The sequence below is a fragment of the Myxocyprinus asiaticus genome, chromosome 1 (assembly GCF_019703515.2).
Source record: "Myxocyprinus asiaticus isolate MX2 ecotype Aquarium Trade chromosome 1, UBuf_Myxa_2, whole genome shotgun sequence".
In the NCBI taxonomy this organism is placed as follows: Eukaryota; Metazoa; Chordata; class Actinopteri; order Cypriniformes; family Catostomidae; genus Myxocyprinus; species Myxocyprinus asiaticus.
The window spans coordinates 62,140,538-62,168,498 of record NC_059344.1 but is presented as its reverse complement, the minus strand read 5'-3'; the positions used below and the strand labels follow the sequence as shown (position 1 = coordinate 62,168,498).

The 27,961-nt window shown below is 38.1% G+C and overlaps 1 protein-coding gene across 2 annotated transcripts in view; it reads right to left on the bottom strand.

The window, feature by feature from the left end:
* Positions 1 to 27,961, bottom strand: part of LOC127441974 (unconventional myosin-IXAa-like) — a 229,018-nt gene that overhangs the window by 155,012 nt on the left and 46,045 nt on the right. For both annotated transcript variants that reach the window (XM_051699623.1, XM_051699711.1), the window contains exon 2: positions 15,915 to 16,832. In XM_051699623.1, coding sequence (XP_051555583.1) covers positions 15,915 to 16,757 — 843 coding nt within the window. In that variant the 5' untranslated portion in view covers positions 16,758 to 16,832. The remainder of the gene's footprint in view (positions 1 to 15,914; positions 16,833 to 27,961) is intronic.

Genomic DNA, 27,961 nt, shown 5'->3' with positions numbered 1-27,961 from the left:
TCGGCTTACGTTTGTAAGGGGTTACAGAACATCTCTGCCAAGCAAATGAAAACAACACTCTCAATGTATAGTAAATCCCCCGATCAGTGTGCCGCCCCACCCAGTGCTAGCAGTAATTCACAATAATCCCAGTAGCGCATTAAGACTAATGACAGTGGGTATTAAAGATTCATTAGAGCCTGGCAAAGAGGAACGGCCACACCGTGACCCAGGCTGACTCTCAGATGGCTCGAGCAGGAATGTTTCTGTTGGACTGGAAAACCCCAAACCTGACTTGGGCCTGGAAACAAACCAAAGCAGCCTGCCAAAACTCCCAGAGAAATTTAACACACACTAAAGACCACAGTGAACGACAGAGCTGAGCACTGCGCTAAGGCTTGCTTAAGCTCATTTTGACATTGTGAAGACGTGAAGAATGACGAAAAGACCTAGCAGCTAAAGAGAAACTTTTTTAGTTGGTTTAAAACAGACTTCGTACCAAAAACTACAAAGTAAACCAGAACAACAAGTACCATAGTGAAAACTTCAATGTAAAGAATGACGAAAAGAGGAGAGACAAAAGAGAAACTTTTTAGCTACTTTAAAACATGGGCCTACTTTGTTTGTTGCGCAAATTGTTACTCAGTCAAAATGCCCATCAAACACAACTATAAAGAATTTAGAAGGCTCTCGGGTGAATCATTAAATTTGGTGGTTTTAACTGCAATTTGTGGATAATCAGACTGCAGTCTTTCCTAACCATCTTATCAGTTACACTGAAATACTGTCATTATAAAGATACCACCAGCAGCTCTCAATTCCCAAGCACAGAGCCAACAGCCCTTTAAATATCACAGCAGAAGGTTTGTTGGATGAATAATCCTCAACACATATTAGCCAACTCGTAACAGTGACTCCCAACTATTAAAGCTACTGCTCTGGCAGTAAGCCAGCATGAGATGAGCCTTTGAAAATGATATTCTCACTCGAGCAGAAATGTTAAGCTTCTGCAAGGATTAGCCTTTAACTCACAACAATAGCCTACTAAAGAAAAGGAAAGTGGTGTATGTGTTACAACCAGGCAACAGTTTATTGCCATTTTGCACTGTAATTTGTGCATTACTCTTGAACAGTAACTGAAAGACCTTTGACTATATGGTAAAAGGTCTGGTCCACACTGCAGCTTCTGGCAAAGAATCACCATTGAGACAGGAAACGCTGTCTGAATGGCATCTAAAGCAGTTAATTACATGTATTATTTTTACATGAAATTTAGAGGTGGGGTTATCAGGGAGATAAGTAATGTTCAAAAGTCTTAGATGCATTCAATTTTTCATAAACACATTTGTCTTAAAACAGTTATTTTATATATTCTGCTTTTAGTTTATCAGTAAGCAATATCAATTTTAGATTTCAACATTCCCTGTGCAAATATAATTGAATAGAAGAACAACAAGGAGCCCTTCAACAGATTGTATGGTGCCCACAGAGCCTGGATCTCATCATCATTGAGTCAGTCTGGGATTACATGAAGAGACAGAAACAATTGAGACAGCCTAAATAGATAGAAGAACTGTGGCAAGTTCTCCAAGAAGCTTGGAACATCCTATCTGCCAACAACCAAGAAAAATTGTGTCCATGTGTACCTAGGATAATTAGTCCATGGTCCTGATGAAGCATACCAAGTTTTGTTTCAATGCGACAAACCGTTGCCAAGATATAGCCTCACTTCCTGTTTTACGTCGACCTCGTTAAATTTGTGTTAATGTAACTTTTCAACAAAATAAAAATTAGATATTATTCATGTTGTGCGGATCAGTCTGGAGATTATTTTGAGCCATTGTTTTGGCAAAATGGAAAAAGTTTCCATAGTAGGAATAGTAGCGAATAAACGATATACGTCACAATCCAAGATGGCAGCCACTGTAATGGGCAGAGATTAAATTTAAGCGGTCCATTTGTATCATCAGGAGCGTAATTGCATGCAAATATAATTTTGTTTCTATGATAAATAGTTCAAAACATATGCGCAAAAGAAGTGTGAATTTTTGAACTGATAGTGGCGCTATAGAGTGTGTCCTAGAGACCGCAAATTTGGTATTGGGGCTATTTGTGCCCTGAAATTACTCTTCACTTAAAAACGACTTAAACGCAATGAGAAACCAATCCCTCATGCAACATTTAATACCATGACCTAATGAATTTAAGTGAATTAATGAATTAATGCTCCAATTTAATACCTTTTTAAGGCCTTAATTTGCGAAAGGGCAATTCAAGACTTTTTAAGGCTTTTTTCAGACCAGCAAAAACCATAGAAGTACAAGCAATAGGCTAGTACCACAACACAACAGTCTGGTTCTGGAAGTAAAAATTCAATTTATTTTCTACATATGTGAACAGATTTTTAACATTAACAATAACAATAGCTCCGAGGTTGTTAATCTATGGTATATGCTTCTGTTGAAGTCATCAATTTGTGTTAATTCAACTTGATTTTTTAAAGGTCATGTCATGAGGAATCACATTTTTCTTTGATATTTTGACATATAACAAGGACATTGTACAATAAAAACATACTGTAAGTTTTAGAATTCAAAAACTCCTCTCCAGCCCAAAAAGAGCATTTATTGTTTACACCCTGGAAAAACTACTCATTTTCAAATCTCTCCCCTTGTGACATAGAAGATAGGATCCATCTGAATAGCCCCACCTCCACAACATACGTAATAGTTGCTGTAAATTCAGAGAGAGAGATAGAGAAAGAGAGCAGATGAGGGACTCAAACACTGGAAGTTGCACGATTGTTACTTCCCAGACATTATTGTGTTCCTGATTGTGGATTAAGGCTGCAACTAACGATTATTTTGATAATCGATTAATCTAACGATTATTCGGCAATTATTGCAACAATTAATCATCAGCAACAACTATTAATAAGGCTATAACGCATTAAATATAACTGCATTAAAGATGTAACTGCGGGGTGTTTCCTTTAAAGACGCTCGACATGCAAGTTTTGCTCCAGCTCCGCTTATTTCACAACGAGAGTGCTTCTGTATTTTCTTATTTTGTATTTTTGCATAATTCCCTCATATTTTTCGATCACCTGAAGCTCATTGGAAAGTTAAAGTGCATCTGGACTGTGAGCTGTGTTTTCTTCCTCTCCTCAGTCAGACGTGAACTGCAGTGCTGCTCTCACGTGTCACCATTAGAGTTTCATGTGATCTCATGTTCCGTTAAATGAGATAAAACAACTATTCGACAACGGAAATTTTTAACGTTGTCGATAACATTTCAGCCCTATTGTGGACAAACTTCATCTCTGCATAACATTCCGAAGGATCCCAAAGTTAGGAACGAGTGATTTATTCAAATGTAGCATCAATGTGGGATTACAAATTTTGTTTTGGCACATTTTCTCTACGGAATCTTTTGAGAACCATGATTCAGACTTTGCAAAGAAACGTATGTCTCCCTACACACTCAAACTACTTATATATTTGTATACTATATCTGAATATTTTGCAATAAACTTTAAATATATTGTATCTGTATTTATAATCAACAACTATAAATTGAAAACGATGGAAAACTATTTAATTATGTCATTTGCACTGCTTCACAAAACTGTAGTTCAAGTCCATATGAAAGACAATACGCAGTCTTGTACCTTTGTCTTTTGTCCAATTTTCAAACAATGTTTTGCTTCAAATCAAAGTTTGTAATTTTGTGATTCACCTTGGAGCTGGTTGATTTAATTCATGGTTTGGAACTCCTTATGGATTTTATGAAATCCCTGTGGAAAAAAAAATGATGGGAAAAACTTCTGGAATCAAGACAACTAAAAAAAACAAAAACAAATGCCTAACCCTGCCTTAGCAAACACCACTAATAAAAACGTACAAACTACCCTTTTTTAGCACCAAGAGCAAATTCTAATTAATATCACACACTTACCCATGCTAACTCACTTGCACTTACAGCTTTGGGTGCAAAGTGTATGTCTGCATGCCAGTCATTAGAAAGAGTGACAGATGTGTCACCTTCTTGTGAGTAAAGAGGAAGAGAGGCCTGGACGCTACACACGCATTAATCAGTAAAGAGCAGATACACAATCTCACTCTGCAAACAATTACAGCCCATCCTCTCTACTCAAGAGCCATTCTATTGAGCCAGATAGTTGGATATTAAGCCAAATGCTTAAACATTAGCCTTCTGGCAAGCATGTGGATGGACAACAATTCAAAAAGTGACAGATTAGATGGTATTATCAAATAAAAAATTAAAAATAAAAAAAACAATAAAAATGTTCTCTTCCTGATGTTCCATTTAATAAAACAACATCCAGTACTTTCCAGTACTTTAGGCTAACAATAGAGGGCAACAGTGCTGCTCATTTTTCAGCCATCTTGGACCCCTAAGTATTTTTCCCATTCATTTTTTCCATAGGGATTTCATAAAATCCTTCATAAAAAAGTTCTAAAACCAACCAGCTCCAAGGTGAATCACCACATTACAAACTTTGATCTGAAGCAAAAATGTATTGGAAAATCAGATAAAAACACAAATATACAAGACTGTGTACAAAACATCTTTAATGAGGGAACAGCCTACAATCCCATGAAGCATGGCGAATAGGCATGTGACGGTATTCGGTTATATGGTATATCACGTAATTAACATGCATAATATCGTTATTGTGGGCACTTAAAAATACCATAAATAATTCTGGGTAACTTTTAAGCCAAATTGTTTAGATTTTTCTGATTGCACGGTTTTTATCCCACCAACAAATCAGGATTTACAATACTGCATGTATTTGGCACAAATGACACATGCGCACTCTGATATAAACAAACCAGCGTGGACTAGAAGCATGGCTGAAGGAGGAACGCAGAGAAAATACAACAACAAAGTCACGTCCTGACGCAGACCAAGCTGCAAGGATATAAAACGCAGCAGCTCAGTGCCCAGCCTCAGAATGCTTTCTTGCGCATTCCGAATGACCGAACTCTGGTGGTCATCCATACGTAACTAGCGTTCTGTTTCATTCCTCCTGACCGCCAGAGGCAGTGCTAAGCACTAGTGGATGACGCATACCAACACAGTAATTAGGAATGTCACCAACTGAAATCATCAAGGATAATCGAGGATCAATTCCCTGATCCCCACACCATGAAGAGAATATTCTTCAACGAGCAGAATAAAGCTGTTGTGCTGAAGTAGCTCTGGCATTATCAATGGTATGGACTACTGCCGGTTCACAATCCGCTAGTAGTGGATTGGACCCAGTGACCAAACACAAAGCTGAAGATGAACCGGATCCGGGTGCCAAACAAGCCCGTTCATCTGGGAGAGGAGATCCTTCCTGGTGGGAAGCTGCCACGTTTCGCCCTCTAGCAGACTCAGAAGCAGAGGAAACCATGGCCTAGCCGGTCATCGAGGTGCCACTAGAAGCACCCTATAATTGCATAGGAATATTCTGTGTAATGTCTCCCACAACAGTGGAAAAGGAGGGAACGCATACAACAGGCAGTTCGGCCACTCGTGAGCCAGAGCATCCTGTCCCAATGGGCTGGACTTCTCGGTCCTCGCGAATGACCAACGGCAATGAGTGTACATTTCTGATGCAAACAGATCCACCTCTGCCTCGCTGAACCGCTGCCAGATCAACTGCACAACATCTGGTTGCAAAAGATTTCTGGATAGAGCATCTGCCACCTGATTGCTCGATCCTGGAAGATGAACTGCTCTCAATGACACCAGTCGGTACTGAGACCATATGAGGATACTGCGAGTTAGCTGTAAAGACTCGAGAGACCTGGTGCCGCCTTGATGCTTCAGATGAAAAACCATCAATGTGCTGTCGGATCGGACAAGCACATGGCGGCCTACAAGGACTGGTAAGAAATGCTGTAGCACTAGATACACTGCCTTCAATTTGAGAAGGTTGATATGCTCCAAGGTCTCTGTCGGCGACCAAGGACCACCAATTCCCCTCTGGTTCCATGTTGCCCCCCATCCCATAAGCGATGCATCAGTTGTGATTACTTCCCGACGAGAAGGAACAACCCCCAGGGACACCCTGGCTATCAAAAATGACAACCGATTCCAAGGTTTCAGCGCACGGAAACAAGAATGAGAGACAACAATCAAACGATCATACTAAGTGCAATCAGACACCAGCCACCGGATAGAACCGTGAAGCACAGGGTATCGCCAACACTAACAATCAATATAAAATAATATACACTCACATATGATGAAAGATGAAAAATCCATCCAGATATTGGTGTAGAGTGTGCTGTCACAGCTTGAGAGGGCGAATCCTATCATATAACGAGAAAGCGGAGGAGGCTGGGCACCGAACTGCTGCGGTTTATATCCTTGCAGCTCGGTCTGGTCCTGACGTGACTTTGTTGTTATATTTTCTGGCTGGCGCTGCAATTATCCACTAGTGCTTAACACCGCCTCTGTCGGTCAGGAGGAATGAAACAGAACTGTTGTTGCCATTTGCAAATAATGTGTAGCTTGCTTTCAAGTGGCCGAAGAGTAGTTTGCTAAAACTCCGCTAGCTACACAGTAATGTTTGCGTCTTGTAGTGACAACTAAAATACAGTTGGAATCACATTATACTAAGTCCTGTAAATAATGGCAATGTGGCACAATGATGATTTCAATATTAACAGGTGAGATGTCATTTTGAACAAAATCTGGCCAAAAAGGTATTTTTGCGTACGTTTCAGTGGTTCGTATCAGCTCGCTAGGGTGAGCGTTTTAAGAAAAGTTCTATTCGACAGCAAAACACCTTCATACTGCTATTGGTCCACGTCATCGGTAGGTGTGACCTAGAGATCCACCCAGTGCTTGAAGTGGGCGGGTACTCACCGGTACGCAGTACCTGCACTTCTCTAATTTAGTCTACAGAGTACCGGCAGGTTTTTTTTGTGTTTTTTTGCATACCACCACTTCTCAGAGTCTCCTGGTACGATGTAATATCTTTATTTAATGCAAGTCAGTGATATAAATCATGAATTTAACAACAATCAACACATGCAACAGTATCTGTGCTCGTCAAGTGATCCGTGGTCCAGTTCCAGAGTGATGGAATGTGATGTGATCCCTATTTCTTGACCCTGTTAAAAGCCTAGCTGCCGCATTTTGAATTAGCTGTAGGTGGGTAACGCAGTTTGGGGCAGACCAATGTACAATGAGTTACAATAGTCTAACCTTGATGTACTAAGTGAGTGGATCACAATTTCCAAGTCTTTATGGGAAAGAAAATGTTTTATTTTAGCGATAGCTCTCAGGTGGAAAAAGCTACCCTTGACAACAGCACTGATCTGCTTATTGAAAAGTAACGAGGTGTCTAAAATCACTCCAAGACTCCTTACATGATCTTGTACATTCGACGACCATTCAAGGACCTAACTGGACAACAAGGCCAGGTAAGGAGGACATGGAGGAACCTAAAATCAGAACTTCAGTTTTGCTTTCATTTAATTGCAAGAAACTGTTTGCCAGCCAATGTTTAACATCTTTGAAGAAATTTAGGGCATTCTCAGATGAACAATTCTTGTCTACACTCACTGGGAAATACAATTGTGAATCATCAGCACAACAGTGATACAATATGCTGTACTTCTGAAAAATAGAGCTCAGAGAAAGCATAAACAGGGAAAATAACAAGGGTTCTAAAATCGACCCTTGAGGGACACCACACTGTAACTGAGCCGACGTAGCAGAAAAACTACCAAAATTTACAGAGAATGTCCTTTCTTTTAGATAGGAGGAAAACCACTGGAGGGCCGTACCCTGGATGCCAACCATACATTCTAGACAATTGAGAAGAATATTATGGACGAGTGTCGAACGCGGCACTGAGATATAATAAAACTAAGACAACAGGTGAACTTGAATCATTGGAGAGAAAAATATCATTAGTGACCTTCAACAATGCAGATTCAGTGCTGTGCAAGAGTCTGAAATCAGACTGAAATGTATCTAAAATGTTAAATGTATTTAGATAGGAGTAGTGTTGCGAATAAGCAACTCTCTCCAAAATCTTGGGAATAAAAGGCAGTTTGGAGATTGGTTAGTAATTGTTGTGTATTGCTGGATCCAAAAAAGTTTTTTTTTTAAACAAATGATGTAAAATTGCATGCTTAAAACTACTTGGAACAAATCCACTTGCTAATGAGCTGTTAATTATAGCTGTCACACTGGAACTGATAGTCATGAAAACTTCTTTAAGAAGGTGTGGAGAAAGAATATCCATCTTGTAACTGGAACACTTCATCTTAGAGACTACATCTGCTAACTGTGCTGACGTAACTGGTTCAAAGTGAGTCAGGGAGCTGGACGGGGAAGGAATTAGTGGTTGAACAAATTGTGAAGGTGCAATTGCACCTTTAATCTGCTCAATTTTGTGAGTAAAGAAGTTTAAAAATGTTTCACGGGTCTCTTAGTTGGCATCCAGAAAAGCATTTCTAGTTGAGTTTAAAACAGAATCAATTGTTTTGACCAATAGATTTGGTCGATTTGCGTTATCAGAGATTAATGTAGAGAAAAACTTTACAGCTCTCTGATAATTAGTTACACACTCCTTCAAAATGTCATAAGAGACCTGAAGCTTGTCTCTCTTCCAATTGCACTCAGCTTTTCTGAACTCTTGTCTGAGAGCACGGATGACGTCATTTAACCAAGGCTGTGAAACACACTTAACTCTCCTTGGCTTGAGCGGAGCAACATTATCAAGTGTAAAAGTACAAGATTTATTAAAAGCTTCAACCAATGATTCAGTGTCGAGTACAGCTAAGACATCATCTGTGTAATGAGTTCAATAAAATTCTGAAAACAGATTGGCAGTAGACGAGTGAATGGAACGGGAGTGACGTAAGGGCTGAGAAATAGTAGGGAGAGGACAAATAGAGACAGACTCGAACATTATTGAATAATGCTCAAAATTGCCAATGTCTAAGACCTCTAAGTTGGATACAGAAATGCCATAAGATAACACAAGATCTAATGTATGTCCCATATTGTGAGTAGGACCAGTGAGATGTCGTACAAATTTAAAGACTCAATGAGGGAGATAAATTCATTTACCGGAGGTTTTGATGTACAGCATACATGAATATTAAAATCCACAAGAATCAGGAGTCTGTCACCACGAGACACCAGTCCAAAGAGAAAGTCTGAAAGTTGATGGATGAATTCCTTATTAAATCTGGGAGGTCTGTACACAAGTGCACAGAAAGCAGAAACCAAGATGGCAATCTTTAATAGTTGGACCTCAAAACTGGAATACATGTCCATAGGTAGTGTTCTGCATTTAAAAGAGTTTCAAAAAACAGTGGCAACACCACCTCCTCGCTCTAAAGTCTGTGGGGAATTTAAAAAGTCACAGCCTGGCGGTGTTAGATCCCCAGGGCCATTTGTTCGCCAAGATTCAGCTAGGTCTCAGTGACGAATAAAAAGTCCAATGATCGTGATATGAAAAAGTCATTCAGAATAAAAGACTAGCTCGATATTGATCTTGCATTAATGAGGGCCATCTTAATTGTGGTGACATCTGTGTTTTGCAGTGAAATAAAAGATGTGCGTTTCAGCAAGCTGAGATTATCAAAATTGACACCCCGCTTCACATCACTTTCACCAGTTGGAGGGCGATGGTGTGAAGACCATATGGCCGGTATATGGTGGTTGTCTGGGGAATCAGTCGATAATCTGCAGGGATGTTGGCTTGACCCTTGATGGACATACCGAGGGTGACATGCAATTCCAAGAGCAGCGCAATAGTTATAAACTCCACCTGACAGGCGCGCCGAGGAATTCAAACGCCGTAAATCCAGAGATGAGTAGAATTAAAACATACTGGAAGAAAGATGATTGCATGTACTTGCAAACAAGCAGGGAGCTCTCTGCTGAAACAGGCGAGGGCCAAGAGACAAACTCCAACATGCCAAGATGGGCAACAGAAGGCAGAACATCCTCAATGAATCCACCAACACGACACGAATTCAAAGTCCACACGCTCCAGCTCCACTGGACATGGACGATGGACAGGAAATCAAGCAGCAGATTTAAGACTGCACATAGCAGTCCTGGCGAAGACCATTGGTGAGTGCGGCGGTGTTAATTTCCTTTGAAGTAATCCAGTCCGACGTGAGGTGTAGCGTAGATTTCAAACAAATTAAAAAGTTAACAGTCCATAAGACTGTCCATAAAAGAGTAGCATAAAACTCGATTTCCTGAGGTCATTCATACAAAAAGCCACTAAAACAAAAGCATCTAAAAACATTGAAAAGAACCCAGAGAGCAGCAGCAGACAAACACACCAGCGTTCACTCTTCTGGAAGTTACGTTATATCTAGCTAGCTGATCTATGATTAAATTACTACTAGAGCACAAAACTGTTTACAAGAGCACAAAGTTGTTCATAGATCTAGACTCTTAATTTTGCTCTCAATGTGCGCCAGATTGATGCATTTAACTTTAAAATGTACAAAATTTTCTTACGGGGTAGCATGCCCCCGGACCTCTCTACAGGGTCTGAGGTCCACTCACCAAATCCTGTGAGAAACTGGAAGTGATGTCAGCTCATATGCACAAACTTTTTCCACAAAAGGCAAATCGATGATGAAAACACACAGGAAAATTTGCCTTTTATTCCCCATTCTTGTTTGCTTCTATATACAGATGTGTGTCAGCGTTCTCAATCCCGAACATCATCAAATCAGTTTGTTCACCGTTTCTAATTATTCATATCTGCACAAGTTTCTGGCTCCTGTGTGCAAATTAATGTGTGCAGGCCCTCAGTGAATGGGAGGATAATAAAAAATGTAAAAAGGAAAAACAGACATAATGGTCTTTTTCAGTTTTAGGCTACATTTATTTTGTGTAAAAAGATAGTTCTAAATTAGATTGCCATTGATCTCTTTTGTGTGTTGATACTGTCAAAGATACAGATTTTAGCAGGTCACGTTTTTTTCCACTTCAAGCACTGGCTCCACCTACCTTTATGCTGACAGCAAGTTCTGCAGGGCTCGACATTTTAAGCACGGGGACGCTCATCCCTCGAGCGTGCATGCTTAATGCAGCTAGATTGTAACGTGATGGCTCGCGACTTATTGAAACATAATATATGTGTCACTGTGCATTTATTATCGTGAAGAAAATTGTCAATACGCAGCTTTATTTATAAGAGAGGGTTTTTTTGGGGGGGGGGGGGGCGGGTGCTTGTGAGTTAAAGATGGATTGAAGTGAACAGAAAGGTGAGAGAAGGTAGTCTTCCCCCCCATTTATACACTGCAATAAAAATATGTTTTTGATTTGTTTTTATTTTGGCTTGTTTTCCAATAGAAATATATAAAACTCCTTTAAAACAGTGTACATTCTCTTTAGCAGCTATACTGCAGAAGGAAAAATCTTTTATCTGAGAATGTTGAATATAATATTTTAAAATATCTGTATTTTTAATATCTAAAAATCCTTTAAAAAAAGATGCATTCATCTGAGAAGCAGCATATAAGATATTTAGACTTGCTTTAGAGAACAGATCTTGAACCTAAGTATGTTTTGTCTACTATATTTGCAGAAGTGAAAAAATACACTTGTATTTAATATACATTCTCTTAAAGGAAGTCTTAATATCTTATATGTTGCTTCTCAGGTGAATGCATCTTTTTTTAATCAACTATTGCAAAAGGTGCAAACAATTATTGATGCTCAAGAAGACAACACAAAAAGAACCAAGGGGTGCAACATTTTGAACAAGACGATTTGTGTGTAGCTTTTGAAGGGCAGTACTACATCAAAAATATCACCTTTTATCTCTTATAGGCTATTTGTATACATTCTGAAAGGGGTGTGGAAACTTCTGCATTTGAGGGATCAAATGTCCGAGAGTGATCTGCTCTAACTGCTTGAGAGAAAATTAAAGTTTACAGAGGTTTAATGATAGTGCCATATTAATCTACTATATATAATGTTGAATATTATAATAATTCTATGTGGAAATATAATCCTAATGTCAAATGTCACGTCTAAATTGATTTTATCAGTAAACTATTATTATGTAACTGGGTAAGCATGCAACTCCATTAAATATGTATTTTAGAAAAGAATATTTGGAAGAAATCAGATACAATATTTTTTAAATATATATATATATATATATATATATATATATATATATATATATATATATATATATATATATATATATATATATATATATATATATATATATTATTAATTTAAAATATCAGTGACAGTGTGTAAGCAGCATTGTGTCTAACATAATTCTGTATTTTCAGTAAGCAAAATTTTTAGCTAATATTTCCATGTGGTATTATCATTGCCCTGTTCTGGGCTGATTTTTAGTCCCAGTACATCTTTAATGGATCATTTTGCACTGTTAAAAATAGCACAACTTAATTTTAAAGGAAAGGAACTGTTTTGCATATGATTTTAAAGTTTAATAAAAAAAAAAAAAAACTACAATAAAAAAACTTTCAATCTTAACTTTTCTTGATTCAGGATTAGTTTAAAGAATCGTGAACCGAACCTAATCGTGAGATGAGATTAGTGAACCGTTACACCTCTAGTGTAAATTTATATCCAATATTACAACTTTGTTTACATGACAATATAACGGCAGTAAGGCCTGTAAGAGATTTTATCATTATTAAGTTAATGTAGAACAGATATTGTTATCAAACTAAAATCATATTAACACGTATAATGTTGATGTTTGTGGCTATACTTTTGAAACAGTGTTTATTTTAATGTTTATGGACTGGCCCCATTTAATTCTACTGTAAAAACAAAAAAAAACAAAAACAAAAAACAGGAGGATTAGTTGAAATAATTTTCTGTGGTAATCAACATTACCCTACCGCTGCATTCCATTCGAAGTCGGATGTGGGATTTTCCTAATTGATATCTTAGATCTTGGACAGTAAAGGCTTTCCATTGCTCAATGCTCAGAAGAGGATGCATGAGGAAACAAAATGCTAATCAAAACAATCAAAAATTTGCTTATTCAAGAAAACAGACAAAGAAACCTGTGTGTATGAGACTTGAAATCATCAGGTTATTCTCTGCTTTCAACATCAAAACATTAACAGGCATGCGCACATTGGATAAACTAGTAAGAACACACTAATGGGCAAAAATCTATGTGTGCCAATTGGTTTACGCTTACACCGTTTATGCCTATGCACTTAAGCATTAATCGGTGTGAGATTGTGCATGTAAAAGCACACACTGATGCTTTTATTTGTTTAAAAGAAAATGTTTATTATTAACAACATGGATGCCAACATGTTTGTGTAAAGTCATAAATGCACATCGGAGTCGTTTGAAATCCAACTTCAAGAGCTGTTATATTGCACTGTTATATCATCCCTCGAGCGTGCATGCTTAATGCAGCTAGATTGTAACGTGATGGCTCGCGACTTATTGAAACATAATATATGTGTCACTGTGCATTTATTATCGTGAAGAAAATTGTCAATACGCAGCTTTATTTATAAGAGAGGGTTTTTTTTGGGGGGGGGGGGGCGGGTGCTTGTGAGTTAAAGATGGATTGAAGTGAACAGAAAGGTGAGAGAAGGTAGTCTTCCCCCCCATTTATACACTGCAATAAAAATACGTTTTTGATTTGTTTTTGTTTTGGCTTGTTTTCCAATAGAAATATATAAAACTCCTTTAAAACAGTGTACATTCTCTTTAGCAGCTATACTGCAGAAGGAAAAAATTTTATCTGAGAATGTTGAATATAATATTTTAAAATATCTGTATTTTTAATATCTAAAAATCCTTTAAAAAAAGATGCATTCATCTGAGAAGCAGCATATAAGATATTTAGACTTGCTTTAGAGAACAGATCTTGAACCTAAGTATGTTTTGTCTACTATATTTGCAGAAGTGAAAAAATACACTTGTATTTAATATACATTCTCTTAAAGGAAGTCTTAATATCTTATATGTTGCTTCTCAGGTGAATGCATCTTTTTTTAATCAACTATTGCAAAAGGTGCAAACAATTATTGATGCTCAAGAAGACAACACAAAAAGAACCAAGGGGTGCAACATTTTGAACAAGACGATTTGTGTGTAGCTTTTGAAGGGCAGTACTACATCAAAAATATCACCTTTTATCTCTTATAGGCTATTTGTATACATTCTGAAAGGGGTGTGGAAACTTCTGCATTTGAGGGATCAAATGTCCGAGAGTGATCTGCTCTAACTGCTTGAGAGAAAATTAAAGTTTACAGAGGTTTAATGCTAGTGCCATATTAATCTACTATGTTGAATATTATAATAATGCTATATATATATATATATATATTATTAATTTAAAATATCAGTGACAGTGTGTAAGCAGCATTGTGTCTAACATAATTCTGTATTTTCAGTAAGCAAAATTTTTAGCTAATATTTCCATGTGGTATTATCATTGCCCTGTTCTGGGCTGATTTTTAGTCCCAGTACATCTTTAATGGATCATTTTGCACTGTTAAAAATAGCACAACTTAATTTTAAAGGAAAGGAACTGTTTTTCATATGATTTTAAAGTTTAATAAAAAAAAAAAAAAAACTACAATAAAAAAAACTTTCAATCTTAACTTTTCTTGATTCAGGATTAGTTTAAAGAATCGTGAACCGAACCTAATCGTGAGATGAGATGAGTGAACCGTTACACCTCTAGTGTAAATTTATATCCAATATTACAACTTTGTTTACATGACAATATAACGGCAGTAAGGCCTGTAAGAGATTTTATCATTATTAAGTTAATGTAGAACAGATATTGTTATCAAACTAAAATCATATTAACACGTATAATGTTGATGTTTGTGGCTATACTTTTGAAACAGTGTTTATTTTAATGTTTATGGACTGGCCCCATTTAATTCTACTGTAAAAACAAAAAAAAACAAAAACAAAAAACAGGAGGATTAGTTGAAATAATTTTCTGTGGTAATCAACATTACCCTACCGCTGCATTCCATTCGAAGTCGGATGTGGGATTTTCCTAATTGATATCTTAGATCTTGGACAGTAAAGGCTTTCCATTGCTCAATGCTCAGAAGAGGATGCATGAGGAAACAAAATGCTAATCAAAACAATCAAAAATTTGCTTATTCAAGAAAACAGACAAAGAAACCTGTGTGTATGAGACTTGAAATCATCAGGTTATTCTCTGCTTTCAACATCAAAACATTAACAGGCATGCGCACATTGGATAAACTAGTAAGAACACACTAATGGGCAAAAATCTATGTGTGCCAATTGGTTTACGCTTACACCGTTTATGCCTATGCACTTAAGCATTAATCGGTGTGAGATTGTGCATGTAAAAGCACACACTGATGCTTTTATTTGTTTAAAAGAAAAAGTTTATTATTAACAACATGGATGCCAACATGTTTGTGTAAAGTCATAAATGCACATCGGAGTCGTTTGAAATCCAACATCAAGAGCTGTTATATTGCACTTTTCCAAGTAAAATTTGGAAATTCTGACTTGAATAAAATGCGGCATATGTGGAGCTAGATTTTAGATCAATGAGATTTCACTGTGGGCTGGGCTACCCAGTGCAACAACAGAAATGGAAACCAAGAGACTTACAAAATATTGTTGCAGCTGGTTATGACAAAAACTTAAAATAACATGGGGGAGATAGGATTTGTTGCTATGTTTCGTCACACCTGGTTAGTAGTACATGTGTAAGAAAGCGTTTCATCTGAATAAAGCAGTAAAAAAGTAGTACTGTGGTTTGCCTGAAGTATGGAAATCAACTTTGGTAGCAAACCTATTAAACTTATGATGATTAAATGATCTTTTTAAGGTTTTTTTTAGATGCCATCCATGCAATGGATGCACCTGTGACGTCCACCTAAACCATTATTAGTTCAGCTTACCTCCAGCACTGGTCCAGCACCCAGAATGATCTGCTCCACTCCACTAGCAAAGCCCTTCTGGCTGAGAGCTGTGAGATGGTGGATGAGGAAGTTGGTGCTCTGGGTCTTGCCCGAGCCACTCTCGCCAGAAATTACAATGCATTGATTTTGCCTGCGCTGCAGCATAGTGTGGTAAGCCACGTCCGCCACCGCGTAAATGTGTGGCTCCAGCTTCCCCAACTGATGATTATCGTACATCTTGACATATTTGGGGTTATAAATAGGCAAAAACTTAAAGGGGTTGATGACTATGAGGATACTTCCAACATAGGTGTATATCTTCTCTTGCTTGAAGCGACTACGCAAATTGTCCAGCAAGGTCTTCTCGTTGAGATCCGGCAGGTTACAAAGGTCATCAAAGTCCTTCGGTAAGGGTTGTGGCAGGAAGCCACGTTCCACCATACGTCGTCGTTTCTCCGTGACTTGAAGCCACATCTGTAAATTGCCATAGTGGATGGAACCATCGAGGTTCTTCTCGCGCAGCAGGAAACGGTAGTCCTCGCTGCTGAAGCGGTTCTCCAGGGCCATGCGAGGCCACAGCATCATCCGCTGGACGGGACAGTCGGTAGGGTTGAGGATCCATTCTTCCCCGCCAAATTCCTTTACTTCCGCCAGAACATAGCATTTCGTCCGGTCTAGCTGCAGCCGGTTGATGACTTGCTCGATGACCTCCGCGGCTGAGGTGATCTTGCGGGCGGTGACAGGGCAGTAGATGGTACCCTCAGCGATGACCCCGGGGTAGATGCGCAGGGTGAACTCAGAGTCTTCAAAGCGTCGTCTCCCACCAACATCATGAACACTCATATTGGAGCAGCAGTTTCCATCAGCACTCACTGCACATCCTTCAAAAGGGCCGGACGCTGCTTCAAGACATTACAACTGCCAGAGAAAAAGGGAAAAGAAGAAACAGAGTAAATATTAGTGGTTGATCGCTAAGGGTTTTCCAACGGCCAATGCCAGTACCTGGACAGTAGGGATGTGCATGAGTAATCGACTAATCAAATAATTGTTCTGCACCAGCTGGTTGACTATTAAAAACATTATTCAATAATTGCAAATTGATTGTCCTTTGAGCATTTACCTGCCATGAGCAGAGTTGAATTATGCTGTACTTTTCCTCTGAATCTCTTACTAAATCACAGTTACTTGAGTTAATGAGTCTACTGGGGGATGCTCTGGATGGGTGTTATTGAGGTATTGCTTGAGAGAAGGAGCTGTGATGGTGTCATTTGTGTGTGCTTTCAAGCAAATTCAAGTGTGGCGAAACTTCTTATTTAATTATATATTGGTATTCAGTTCCTATTGGAGCCATTCATACCAATGGACAAGGATCTGCTTTTATGGTGGAAAGAAAATGTGAAGCAGTACAATAAACTCAGAAGCTTATCAGGGCTGCATTTCCCAAAAGCATAGCAAGCTTACGATGATTGTAGAGACCACTGGCGCTAATGGTTTCTACGATCTACTTAGGCTTACGATGCTTTTGGGAAATGCAGCCCAGACCAGTATGTGTGTATGTGCGTTATATCTCTGAACATGGACAGCATTTTATAAACTTTCAAAACTTCTTTTTATAAATAATAATGCTAAGTGAAATTATACAATTGTGACAGCCTTTATGTAGACTCAAATCATTTATTGTGATATGTACAGAGTAAAAATTTACCAAGTACAATGAAATTCTTACTTGCGTGCTTCTCACAGAGTGACAACATATAATGTGCAATATCCACAGACACCGAGTGAACATTTACAGAGAGAACAAACTTAATTAAAGAACTTAAATGTATGTATTAATTAAATGCACAAACATATGCATCAAGTATATAAAGTGAATCCAGTGCTGTATGCAATACAAGTTTTTACATCAAGAATTTACATATTGAATAATAAGCAGCAAGTAAAATGTTAAATGTAAAATGTGCATTTTTAAAAACTAAGTTGCTTCAAATCAATGCGGCTTCAAAATATTTTTTTTTAATCAAGAAAAAAATTATGGCTCCAAAATGATGTTACTATTATTATGTTTTTGGACTACAACCTGAACAGCTCTATTCCTTCTCTGTTAGCAATAGGGATACTATGAGGTGTGAGATTCATCAGGATTATCATAAATACTCAAATAAACAGGCACTGTACAATTTATGCAAGTGTATACATTCATTTATTTTTATCATTATTTATTTAATTGTGTCATTTATTATCATCATTCAAATTAGCATACATCTGTAATATAGGCACATTTCTGGTTCATGTTACATACACCAAAAGTTGGTCAGATTGTCAAATCCAGATTCCTAGCTTTTAAATGACACCTATTTTTAAAATTTGTAGCTTTTAATTAATTAGATAGCAGTTCAGGATAAAAGATTATAAATGAAAACTAACTAAATAAAAAATTACCCATTATCGATATCAGCCACAATGAGCTGTGAATGATCAGTTACCGCATCGGCCCAGAAATTCAATATTGGTGTATCCCTAAATTTGACAGATAAATTTGACTTAGAATTCACAAAAAATATGAGAAAATATAACATTTTGTGTTTATTATCTATTAAGAGATCACTGACTGTTAATTACAAGCAAAAATGTAATTTTCTGGGATGCGCAATATATCATATTTATATAGGCCAATATTTTTATTTTTTTTATAAACTTTGATATTTTAAATTTAATTAGCCGATATATGAAAATATGTTAAGGACTTATTTTTCCAATAGAAATGTTAAATCATTTTTCTATGCCAGGTTTCAAAGGTAATGAGAGTTATTAAGCACACGCCCTCTGTCAAAGCACCTGAAGCAGCAACTGGTCCACATTCAACTGTACCCTTATTATGATCTTCTTCAAAAGTGTTTATAAAGTGATCTTGTGCACTGGACATCATGGGTCGAGTTTTTCCCGCTTCAATTTGTCTCCGTAATTTTTCAAATGAGTTTCATCATGCAAATGCATTTTTCCTTGGGCTGTAAAGTGACATCACTGACGGAGCTTCTTCATGCTCGCCGAACATATTCAACTAATCGATGATGAAATTGTTGTCGATGATTTTCATTTTCGATTTTAGCAATAAGTTATTGCATCCCTAGTATCTATATATATTATCAGACAAATCAGTTTTCGACCATGAAATAAAAATAATAAGCAATCAATGTCACTCAAATCATTTAGGTAATTTACTGCTGTCAATGTAGATTTTGAAAGTAATCATTGAGTGATTCTACTTATTAAGTTCTACATAATGGTACAAAACAACAGATACAGTTAAACCATTAGCTACGGTTTGTAAGAGATTAAAAACAGACCAAATTAAGCCTTACTATCAAGAATGGACAGATCTGTGTCTCAATACACACTGGGTCACTCAGACACTATCTGCTCTAAAACAGAGCACAGAACATCAGACCTCTGCCAAAATCACCAGCTGCCACCTTCTCCAACAGATACACAAATGTGATTCACAACTGTCCACTTCATAATGCCTGAATAGTCTCCAAGGGATATCTCCATTACAAAAGCACTCCCTGACGTGACTTATGGTAGGGGTCTGCGCGGGACTTTTTTTTCCCGTCCCGCAAGTTTCTATCCCACACCCAAACGCTCCCGCTGAATTTTACTTCATGTTCACCCGCTTTCTGCCTGCAGTGATTTTCTTCCCAACCGCTTCCGTTCACGCAACCCCACATTTGTTTTCCACATAGGGCAAAAGCCAAACAAACAGACAATAGGGTTGCACGGTATACTGGTGCTACGGTAGTATCGCGATACTAAAGCCTCAAAATACTGCCGGTGTTGGTACGGTAGTACCGTAAGTTATGCTGTATGTGCGGTACTATGTAATAAAACTTTGGAGAGTGAGAAGCTTTTTAAAAAATGCAATTTACGTAATGAGATTTTAAATTATTTTGGGTTTTGCCTGATGAGACCAGGAAAACCTATTTGCCCTGAATGTCTACAAAGATTTCAAGCCAAATGGGGAAACACCAGCAACCTTATTAAACACCTTCGGACACATCCTACTGCTTCTGCAGAATACACACAGGTTAGTGCAACTTCATTTAACCTAAATGCTTTATGAAAAAAATGTTGCACTCGTTTATTTTTTTCCAAACACAAATGCATGGTGGCGGTAACTTCACACTTATGATCTGGTCTGCGTTTCCCAAAAGCATCATAAGCCTAAGTAGATTGTAGAAACCACTGGCGCCAATGGTCTCTTCGATCAACTTAAGATTTTGATGCTTTTGGGAAACGTCCCTGAGACGTGTGATCACACCGTTGTGTGTAATCTGCATTCATGCTGCTGTTTACCAGGAGAGAGGGGCTGAAGCGATTGTAATTAGGGCTGTATACTCGATTACAAAAATTCCTCGATTACAAAATTGCAGAATCGACAAATCGAAAATAAGGCGGAAGCGATGCAGTCCACGGACGAGGGTGAGAACACATAACAACAAGAGGTATCAGCTGTGTGAGAGCACTTCACTTGCAGGACCTACAAAACAATGCAGGACCTACAAAACATCACTTCAGCAATGTAACAGCACTTGAAAAGATGACATCCAGTTTTCAGAAACCTGCTGGACACAAACACACGGTAAGCTCATCTGCATGCAACTGTGGTGCTGCATGTCCAGATGCGCAAGAGAAGCTCAGCCTTTCATTGCTGCAGGGGACACGCTGAACTCAGCAAAAAATACATTGGAATGCACTTTAAAACTATTTATCTACACAATCATTTTGCAATATACGCTTTTATGAATCAACATAAAATAATGTCACGAAAAAGATGTCTGTCAGACTTGATTAAAGTTACAAACACAGTTACGGATGCACAAATACATTCTGGTTAATAAATCTGACTGACACCAGACAATCTAAGAAGGTTATTTTCAGCTTATTATCGTTTGACTTCTGTGTAAATCAATTACCATTTGAATGTGATGTGATCTTTCTCCTCATGTAAATTATATTTCAAGATGATTGTTAGGCCTACCTGAGGGAGAAATCTCTGCATGTGAAATTAACTTTTTACTCCGTAAGGAACTGAATGTCCAGATGCTTAATGGCATTTTACACGGTATGTGGCAAGCGACAAGCTTTTGCGATCTGCATGTAGCACACACGCAACAAAGCCCGCAACTGCTGCAGCTCAACGCAAGAGTAAAACAATTTCTCTCACGCGAGTACTGTGAATATTGTATTCCGTTTTGCATGCAAAAGTTAAAAAAATAAAAATAAATACATAAAATGGCTTTTATATCTCTATAAAAGTTTTTTTTCTGACGACTCAATTAATTGTCAGAAAAGTTGTTAGATTACTCGATTACTAAAATAATCGATAGTGACAGCCCTAGTTGTAATAATGAATCAGTTGCTCAAAACAGTCTTTTCAACGTTACAATATCTTATAATAATAAAAGTTTAAAGTCATTGCCGTTTGAACTGGCTGTTTTGATGCAGGTCAAGTCATTTTTATTTGTATAGTATAACTTTGATAAGAATTAACACATTACTAAGCAACCAAATTGGCCCGGCTGCTAGGAAGGGTAGAGTCACATGGGGTAACCTCCTCGTGGTCGCTATAATGTGGTTCTCGCTCTCGAAGGGGCGCGTGATGAGTCGAGCGCGTTGCCGCGGAGACATAGCACGTGTGGAGGCTTCACGCTATTCTCCACGGCAACGCGCTCAACAAGCCAAGTGATAAGATGCGCAAATTGATGGTCTCAGACGTGGAGGCAACTGAGATCCGTCCTCTGCCACCCAGATCGAGGTGAGTCACTACGCCACCACGAGGACTTAGAGTGCATTGGAAATTGGCCATTCCAAATTGGGGAGAAAACACTTAAATTTAACACTTAAATTGATCATTTTCCAGTCCCAGTTTCACATCCTTTGGTGAGACAGTGTGTCCACACTATGCTTTGCCATTCTTGTAAAGCGCCATTGACACTGACTGCCATTTGCCTGCTCCAAATATTGGATAATTTGATGCACTTGCTGTGTGCACATTTTTATTTTATTTTTTTTGTTGCATTCATAAATTAATAATATAAAAATAGATACCCACATCGGATTTTTAGGCTCTTCTTTGACCACCCGCTAGCGCACACAACTCATGGACGTACAGTCCGCTACTACCTTCAACTCGGAAATGTAGAAAAGCAACTATCTATGCAGTAGGTTTGTAACGATTCACTCGTATTCTTGATGGATAGTTATCCTGCCGATTTGTATGCATGAATCTTGAAATATGACATAATTGTTAGTTTTGGTCAATAGTTTGGGTGTATTTGATGATGTAATCGAAGAGTATTGCACGGCGAAAAGAGATCTAATCAATTATCTTGACACAGAAGCTACTGTACTTGATGTGGACAAATGCAGCTATCTAGCTGCTAGCTAGCGGCCACTGAGTTTCCATGACAGCAGGGCTGCCCACTAATACTTCCTAAAATGCTGATTTCATGTCTGCAGTTGTCTAGTTGGGAGTACTACTTAGCCAAACTGATTGCGTTTTTAGAGACACGTACCTGATCCGATCGTCTTGTTGTAGAACACAGGCTAAATATCGGAAGTTTATCATCGATATCGAAAATGATTGTTTTTTCAATAAATATTGATATTGTTTTAATCACCCAGCCCTAATATGATGTTACTTTAATGCTTTAAATATGATGTTATAATTTTACTGATGTAGGGTTCCCATGGTCATGGAAAACCTGGAAATATCAGGGAATTTTAAAACTGTGTTTTCCAGGCCTGGAAAAGTCATGCAAATTAATAAAATCTACAACAAAAAAAAAATCACTGAATATTTATAGTGTAATATGGAATACTTCTGTAGTTATGCTTGGCTCTAAAATATTTTACCGGCACATTGCACACTGTTGTATTCCAAGAGGCCTGTATGTACATGTATTTCATGTGTTTCCTTTTAAGCTGCTTTTGGTGCATTCATTTTGTCTTTCTTTTTTCTTGCCTTAGACACATTAAGGGGAGTATACAAGGAATCCTATAAATGCATTTAAAAAAATACAGAATCAAATTGTTAATCGAACCTAATTGAATTTCATTGAGTATCCAATTGAATCGTTATATATTTGCAAAACAAAAACAGTTTTGAATCGAATCGAAAACCGATGAATCGTGAATAGAATTGATTTGCTTTCAACCCGAAGATTTACACCCCTACAATGCAGGCACTAGGCAAAGAGACCGGTTTAGAGCTTCTAGGTCAGTTGAGGGCATGGGCTATCTTTGAAACAACAAGTCAAACACAAAAAGCATCTGGTGTTCAACTAGAGCAGCTCACTGAGGAGCAGGGCTTTATTTATTTGTGCTTGTGAGGTCAATGTGGCCTTGTCTGCTGGTGCCCATCTTTCATCAGGAGCCAATGAGGCCCTTCTCTTGTGCTGTTGAGACAGACATCTGGAGTCCAGCCGGAGCACTCAGGTGCAGAGACAGGTCTCACTGCAGCCTCTGTTCTCATTTTCTATACTATTGTCACTGATATGACTGACACATGGACCTACACAGATGACATTTGCAGCACACTGAAATCTGCTGGATGAAGGAAGGGCTTATAATAGAGTGCAACAGTCTTATTACCGATAACTTATAAACCTTTGAAGACAGACCTACTCTGAGCTCCGAGATTGTTAAATCGATGATATATGCAGAAGCATTTAATAAAATTAATTTAATTTTTAAACAATTGTGTATAATAACAGAATTCCTGGTGAAGAACTACACTACCCATGATCTTGAAGAGAAATGATCCACCAATCAGAGAACTGCAGCAAACAAACTGCGGCAAAAGAGCTGTATAGTGACCTCCCACTTCCACGACACACTGCAAATGACTCAATCGAGTCTGCCTCTACACTCTCAAACTCAGATCTTCAGACTAATATTTGATAGCTGTTCTACAGTTGGTGGCACTAGCACCTCTTTTAGTAGCAAAGGTGGAAAATTAAAACGTAAAGACAGCAACTAATAATTAAAGCGGTATTATTATATTACAAAAATAAGTGCAATTACCAATATTGCAAATTATGTCTAATTGAAATGCTCACTCAAAGGTAAGGCACTGATTTTGAGTTGCTGAGTATGCAGATGTACATTTACTGGTCATCTATAGGCTAACAAGTAAAAAGTTAACACCTAATTTATATAGGGCTAGATTATTCTGATAGTGCGACTGAGTGGGATTCCTTTCATCAGGCACTTAACTGATTCAAGTTCAGTCATCTCTTGGAATTTCTGAAGTCAAACAAAACCAGTTACATTTTCCTAGAGTCACAGGGCGTTAGAAGCGAACAGATTTTACCCAGAAGGAAAACTAGCTTCGTCCACAATTCACAAAAGGTTTCCAGCGTCCAGGCTTCCAAGTACTTAATTCTATTTTGCATTTCCCCTTATGAAAATGTACCACTGCCATATTTGTAACAAAAATGAATGACATTCCCTATCTACCCTAATGCAGCTTATAACAAAATTGAAAGAGCTATAGTGGTAATATTTATTATGAATATATTTCTGCCTGAAGTACTATAGTGAATACAGTTAGTGTTAGTATAGTATATTCAAGGTCATTTTTTAAGTGTGCTGATGTGTAAAAAAAAAAAAAAGTCTTATTTTCATCTGTGCAGGTCATAGTGTTTTCTGCTGTTCTTCTTGTCAATGCGGTTTAGAATGTGGGGCCATTTAATGTGGTTTAAAACTATTTTACTCACCAAGGGATTTCATAGAGGTTTGCACCTGAGAATTCGGTGCCAAACTCAAATGGTTTCCGCAACTCGCGCTGTGCTTCTCACTGGTTCTTGCAGTGCTGTAATGATCTGTGCTCTGCGAGTAAATGCACCTGCTCTTTGCTTGAGCAGATCTGTCCATTGAGCCGTGCTGATAATTGGTCTGGGTAGTGAATAGCGCTGCTTTTGATGCGTATGCAGTTTGATGTTGCTTAACAGAAGACGGCAGCGCATAAACGGAGAGAGAGAGAGAGAGAGAGTGGCCAACACTGTAGTCACGACCTATAAAAAAAGTTGCGTCGGCGGGACAAATGGTTGCAAAATGCAGTCTGTAGCCCTGAAACAACTTACCGGTATATTTGTAGACATCCGAGTATTATTTCTTGTATATTTGTCTCTTTGTCCAATTTTCAAACACTTTTTGCTGCAAATCAAAGTTTGTAATGTTGTGATTCACTGGCAGAGCTGGTTGGTTTGGTTCATAGCTTTTATTACCAATTTTAAGAAGGATTTTAAGAGAAATTATTGGGAAAAATAGTTTTTGGACCATGATGACATCTGAAAAACTGGGCGGGCACTTTTGCTCTCTATTAGACATCTTTTAAACATCAGGATTGTTTTAGGGTTTTAAAGGGGTACTTCACCCAAAAATGAAAATTCTGCCATCATTTACTCATGCTGCTTTTGTGTTCCTTTTATATTCTAAATCCTGAGAGTATTATGGTAAAATAACAGATCATCTTTCAGCTGGTTTCCAATCCCAAACCTGCATTTTACTTTCCCAAACAGATATAGTTTGCTAAGCAGCACAAATACACACACAAACCCACTCATATCCACTTCAGTTCACTCTGTAAAGCCTAACCAGATTGCATAAGGGCCATACAGAGAGTATTAGAAGTGCACTTTGCTAAGCTCTCGGGAGGATTTGTGGACCTCACAGCAGAGCAGATGGTCAGCACACTACTTAAAGGATAGCAGCAGATTTAAAGGAAGATTCTGTGCCTGTGTTCATGCTGTGCCTTGTTTACCATATCAACTCAATTAACAAATGGCCCAAGGATACCAGGAACCACTTCACAAACTTGAACTAGAAAACACATATTTCCCTAAAACATTCCCAGAAGTTAGAAGATAGATGTTTTTTTCCAACCAAACACAGGTTGGGTGACATACCAGACATTATGAGGGCTGACAAACTTGGCAAATATATTCTCTAATCGGCATTTGGTATCAGCAATGCATTCTTAAACAAAACAACTTGATGTCGACAGTGAGGGTTGCGGCATGTGATCAAGAGAATGAATCTGTTGGGAGGAATTTAAACTGCTTTGTTATCAAATTTTCTTTATTACATGTGAGAACAAAGACACGATGGGTCCTGTAGTGTCCTTGTGGATGCTTAAGAAGTGATGTAATTCTTGCAGTGAAATTTTCTTGTAAACACATTAAGACAAGGAGCGCATTGGGAATTGGGCATTCCAAATTGGGGAGAAAAGGGGAGAAAAATAAATAAATAAATCACCATATTCACCACCCCTGACTGGTTGTTTATTAAATGTTTTGGCTAATTTGCTTTCAGTTACTAAATCAGAATACCATATCAGCTTAAGAATTCTGCAGATTTTTCCCCTATACAATCAGCACAGAGGTGAATCTCTCAAAACATGTAAACAACAAGTCTAGGTCACATTTCAATACAAAATCACAAGAAAAAAAAATGTAGAAATTATATTTTGCTTAAAGAAAATTATCTATTATATAATAAAATATATACTAATAAAAATATACACCGATCAGCCACAACATTAAAACCACCTGCCTAATATTGTGTAGGTCCCCCTCGTGCCGCCAAAACAATGCCAACCCGCATCTCAGAATAACATTCTGAGATTATATTCTTTTCACCACAATTATACAGAGTGGTTATACGAGTTACCGTAGACTTTGTCAGTTTGAACCAGTCTGGCCATTCTCTGTTGTCCTCTCTCATCATTTCCGTCCACAGAACTGCCGCTCACTGGATGTTTTTTGTTTTTGGCACCATTCTGAGTAAATTCTAGAGACTGCTGTGTGTGAAAATCCCAGGAGATCAGCAGTTACAGAAATACTCAAATCAGCCCATCTGGCACCAACAATCATGCCACGGTCCAAATCCCTTAGATCAATTTTTTTCCCCATTCTGATGGTTGATGTGAACATTAACTGAAGCTCCTGACCCGTATCTGCATGATTTTATGCGCTGCACTGTTGCCACATGATTGGCTGATTAGATAATCGCATGGATGATTGGAAATGATGATCGACAATATCGGGAAATGGTAAATCCATGGATCTGGGAAGTTACCAAATATATTAAACAGTGTCCAGGGTGTGAAACTATCATCGATAAGAACACACATTTGGCAGCATTATTTTGGGAACACAAGGGAATTTATTAGGCTTTATTATTATCTTTACATTTATGATTGTCTTTAGTTCTTAATCTGTTGGCTATTAGTAATTTCACACCTGTTGTCATTGACTAATACTTGCATGATGGCAAATGGGGTAATTGGAGATGATAAATGTTTGGATTTGGGGAGGTGGTTAAATACGATTTTTTCATCACTTCGTTATTTTGTTGGTTTTTTCGTTAAAGTGCAATTTGAATTTAGAAATGTCTTTTGTTTATGTTTTTCGTGTTTCAATAAATGAATTACGTTTTTAAAGCAAAATCAATGAAGCAAAAAAATTCACCGACCCTCGGCAGGGGTGTTGACGATGTAATCGGATATTGCAAAATTTATGGCAATTATTGATAAAATTGTTTTTACATATTGCCCAGCCCTAGTAATATACAATACATATTTATTTCTAAGCACATTTTTTTATAAATCATGGTAGTTGTGGCGTAATGATCCGCCCCTCTGGCTCGTCACCGTCGCCCCGCCTCTTAGGGCCGCCCTTCAGCCAGGCTCATGATGGGAGTTGGGTGGGAGAGCGAGAAGAGGTGCATAATTAAGAAGCCTCCTGATGGGGATAATGCTTCATCACCGCTGTCTTTAAAACGCAGTGCGCACCTCTTCTCGGGGAGCCGGCTTCAAATCTCCATGTGTGCACACTGGCATCCTCGTACGCCCAGAACCAGAGCTGGGAGTGATTGAACGAGTGGACGCGCTGCCGAACCCGTTCTACGAACCCCCAGACGCCGTAATGAGTCGCCGGGGGTGAACTGCTCATGTTGCCGCCGACGGGCTAGATGCCGGGCCG